General features: G+C 36.6%; 1 protein-coding gene across 2 annotated transcripts in view; it reads left to right on the forward strand.

The window, feature by feature from the left end:
- Positions 1 to 730: 730 nt before the first annotated feature.
- The window catches only part of LOC138051231 (uncharacterized), a 46,986-nt gene continuing 43,776 nt past the window's right edge, over positions 731 to 3,940 (forward strand). Inside the window, exon 1 of one of the 2 annotated variants that reach the window (XM_068897391.1) lies at positions 731 to 1,146. In XM_068897391.1, coding sequence (XP_068753492.1) covers positions 1,087 to 1,146 — 60 coding nt within the window. In that variant the 5' untranslated portion in view covers positions 731 to 1,086. Of the gene's footprint in view, positions 1,147 to 3,218; positions 3,391 to 3,940 lie in introns of those variants that run through there. The other variant, XM_068897392.1, reaches the window with a different exon arrangement.

Here is a 3,940-nt window from a genome sequence, read left to right on the forward strand (position 1 = left end):
TTGGTTCATCAGTGGCTTGATCTGATCGGCGTAATTACAAGTCGGAAAAACTAAATATTTTGAGCAAGAGCCGAGACAACGTAGATTTGATTTTAGTGGTGTGTAAAATCAAATCTACGTTGTATCGGCTCTTGCTCAAAATATTTAGCTTCTCAACTTGTAATAACGCCGATCAGACCAAGCCACTGATCTAATGTACACCGACAGGAAGATTGTCCACGGTTGCTTGCTTGCTTGCTTGCTTGCGGTTGCTTTTTGTTGCTTGCTTCAAAACCCTACTACACTATTGCTATTGTGCATACTTTCTGCGCATCTCGAGACACTCGGGTTTCCTATCGGTAATGCTTACCAATACAGTGATATTTTTGCGCGGTTTAAAACTATCCGGAGAAAGTAGATCTTAGTAATTACGCTTGGTATCAAAAAGAAAATTGGGGGTAACCATGCACTTTTGAGAGATAATTAAGTTTCATTTTGAGAAAGAACGCCATACATTGCTTTGTATTTTACAAATATTATTCATGAATTATCTTTGGAAAATGCGCGGTTAACTCCCAATTTTCTTTTTGGACTTCAATAAGACTTGTTAAGATCTACATTTCCTGCATAATCACTAACCGGGGCAAAAATACCTTTGAATGTAGTCGGCACCGTCCTTTATACAACCAGGAAATGGGTAGCTTTTTGAAACCATGGCAACACATTTCCCGCCATTGTACTCTTCAACTCCGACCATTGTCTTCATAAGAAAGCCTAAGAGGGGGCACGTTGTGGGTCCGTTGTGCTGTGTGCTTTGTCTTCTGCATCGATATTGTTCCTTTTATATAATATGGCAATTCAGGCCTTTGTTTAACTGTGCAAGGGGACAGCTGTTTTTTGAATAGCATAATGAAGAAAATTTAGTTTTAATCGGCTGTTTAACAGAGGAGCAACGAATCACGACTTTAAAATGGCTTTCCGAATCCCGCTAAAGGTTTGTGCATTTCAAGTCAATTCGGATGTGACGGATGCTGTTTCCGAGTAAAAGATGGCTGCAAATAATTTACGTCCATTTAGAAAACATGCTCTGGTATAGACTGGCTTTCGATGGAAAAGTTCTCTAATGGACGTTCAAGGAAGCGAGATGGCAGTGGCGAATTTGTGAAGGTGAGCTTCGTCAAATCAAATTTCCGCAGGATTGTAAGCTTATTTATGACTGAGTATGTCGCTTACAATAAACCATTTTAATTGTTAGCTTATAAATCATTTATGTCTTTTTACGTCTAATAAGGAGGTCGATCTAACACATGTTACACGATTTGAATTATTAATTGTCTGATTACAATTCTTCGCTCAGTGTTATTGCTGAGCCTTGTTTTTCGCTACTCGAGCGAACGTACTTTAGTTCTTCCTTAAAGAAAACAGGCTTGTTATAAATCTAACCCTTGTAATTATTATTGCTTAACTTGTAAATTCACAACTCAGTGTAACAAATGCAAATGGCCCGACTTTAGTTAATCACAAGAGAAATTTAAGCGGTAATTTAGGAATCACTGAACATTCCTCCCGTATAAATCATGCATGCAAATTTTTGAAGCTTAAGTATAAAGATGGCACATTTTTGGAAGTAAGGCTGTCAAGCACTCTAAGAGAAGACCATTTTCTCTGTCAGCACTAGAGAATCAAATTTCCCTTCCCGCATTAAGATTTGCCAACTGTTTGTCAATATTAGTCACGGAGGACCATGGATTCATTTCATCAAATTTAATGGATCAGGCTGTCATTTTTAAAAATAGCTATGCATAGTTTTACCCGGTCAAGCCCCCACACTTGTTAATTGTGGTGCAAATAATTATGTGGGAGGGCTGCCCCTTTGACGGCGACTCTTGATTAAATAGTGTCGTATATACATCTTGGAACCCTGTTATAGACCAGCATCCTGTACAGGGGGAAGTAGCAATACTCTCAGTTGCTAAATGCTACTTGAAAACCAAGATCAGCTCCAGTTGTGTGAGTGGCATTAGCCTGTGCCACTTTACATGTACTTTTGCCCTTAACAAAACAACACCTTTCAAAATGCTGCAATGGACCAGCATCCCATCCAGGGGATGGATAAGGGAGTGGGAGGGGGGGGGGGGGGGAATGCTGTCAGTCATTACGAGTAAAACAATCGTCATTGTGAAAATATCTTTCACTGAGTCGTAATTTCTTTGTCTGTTATCAAAAATTGACCAGCATTTGCTTTAATTGCTTCAGAAATAGTACTGCATGTTGACAGAAATTAATTTCAATGTCGGCAAAGTCACCTTCATGATCTGTGCATTGCAGAAAATTCTAAAGAAAGAGAGTTACAAAATTTAATGTAAGAGAAGTACAGCTGCTTCAAAATGAGATTACTGTTCCCTAGGAAAAGAAATTTTTGAGGTTGTGTGAAGTGAAGTTGCACTGTGCTCTTGTGTCAGGCTTAAATTGCCTTGTATTACTTATTATTACAGCTGTACTCTAGTTTCAGGTTTAATGACATTATTGCAGTTATGTCATGCTTTAATTAAATTTTAGCTTTCAGATACAATACTTCTTGAGGGCAGCATTTAAACAAGTGAATTCTGTATTAGTCAAAGACAAGCTTTCATTAGAGAAAAAAAAAGTCCAGGACAAATGCGGTTTTTAAATTCAATTTTTTTGCCACCTATAAAATTCTGTGATTTTTAGGAAAATGGAAAAAAATTAAATTAGGCAATATCAAGGCACTTCTCTCTGCCGACAATTAAAGGCTGATTCTTAAAGTAAATACCATTATGAAATCTACATGTATGCATGTATACTGTACAATTCACAGAAGTATATTGTAAATTCTATCTTTTATTTTGTTACTTTGGCTTGTTTGTTTTTAAATGTAGCCAAACGTGCTACAAAATGGCTTTGCATTGATTATAGTGATGGAGGAATTTTTTAAAAGCAAACAGTGTTGGTTTATATAACGCCATGTAACAACAGAACAAGGTTGTTCCCACAATTGATAAAATTTTCAACAAGATCGCTATCACAAGATTTGAAAGTTTTTTTTGTTGTTTTGAGATCTGATTCAGTTACTTCTGATTACTGAAAACATTGACTTAGGGCAAGACAGATGTGAAATCATTGCAAATGATAATTTTTTTCCTTAGTGACAACTAGCATTAAGCTGTCAAAATTTGTTATGGATGGTAAATATCTGGAAGCTTTGTTCAGGGTAATTTGCCTTGCAAATTGTCATTTCTACGCACAGGCTGCAAATCAAAGCTTCAGAGTTGTGATTTAAGTTGTCTAGCAAGTTGATTTGAACAGATTTACTGTAAAAGGCCTTTGATGATTTCGGTGAAAAAGATTCTTGCATTGCTTTTCTCCTGATTTCACTACAGATATGAATTGGTAAGCCACTGATTTTAGAAACATTGAGCTTTGATTGCTTCTTTGTGTTGTAATGCTGGCACAAAAGATCAATTTGCATCTGCTAAATTTGTTCTTGTAACTTGGAATTGTGTCTTCTTACACTTTATGTAACCCAGCCTTTGATTAATTATTATGCTAGCTTCTAGTTTTCAGCGTTGGAATTGATTTTGAATTCCCTTATTGCCATACAGCAACTAAAAGTGTATGGATTACATTTTGCTAATTTGAGACATGCTTCACTTCATGAGTGATTAAATTTCATAGTGAATTGTTTTTTACTGCATTCAAAGATCCTGCAGTCTTGGAATTAGAGATGTCCATTAATTTTTTGTATGAAACTTTATAATAATGCTCTCTTTACAGTCTTGTATCAGTACTTAATATTTGACCCATTCAGATGGATCTGGTTAACCCTTTCAGCCCCGCTAGTCCCAAATGGCACTTATAGATTTTACTCTGTCTAACGCCAGACCATTTTACTCGTCAATGGGGAACCCCTCGGGGCTTAAAGGGTTAACTGATATAAAAT

This window comes from Montipora capricornis, chromosome 6 (genome assembly GCF_036669925.1).
Source record: "Montipora capricornis isolate CH-2021 chromosome 6, ASM3666992v2, whole genome shotgun sequence".
Classification (NCBI taxonomy): Eukaryota; Metazoa; Cnidaria; class Anthozoa; order Scleractinia; family Acroporidae; genus Montipora; species Montipora capricornis.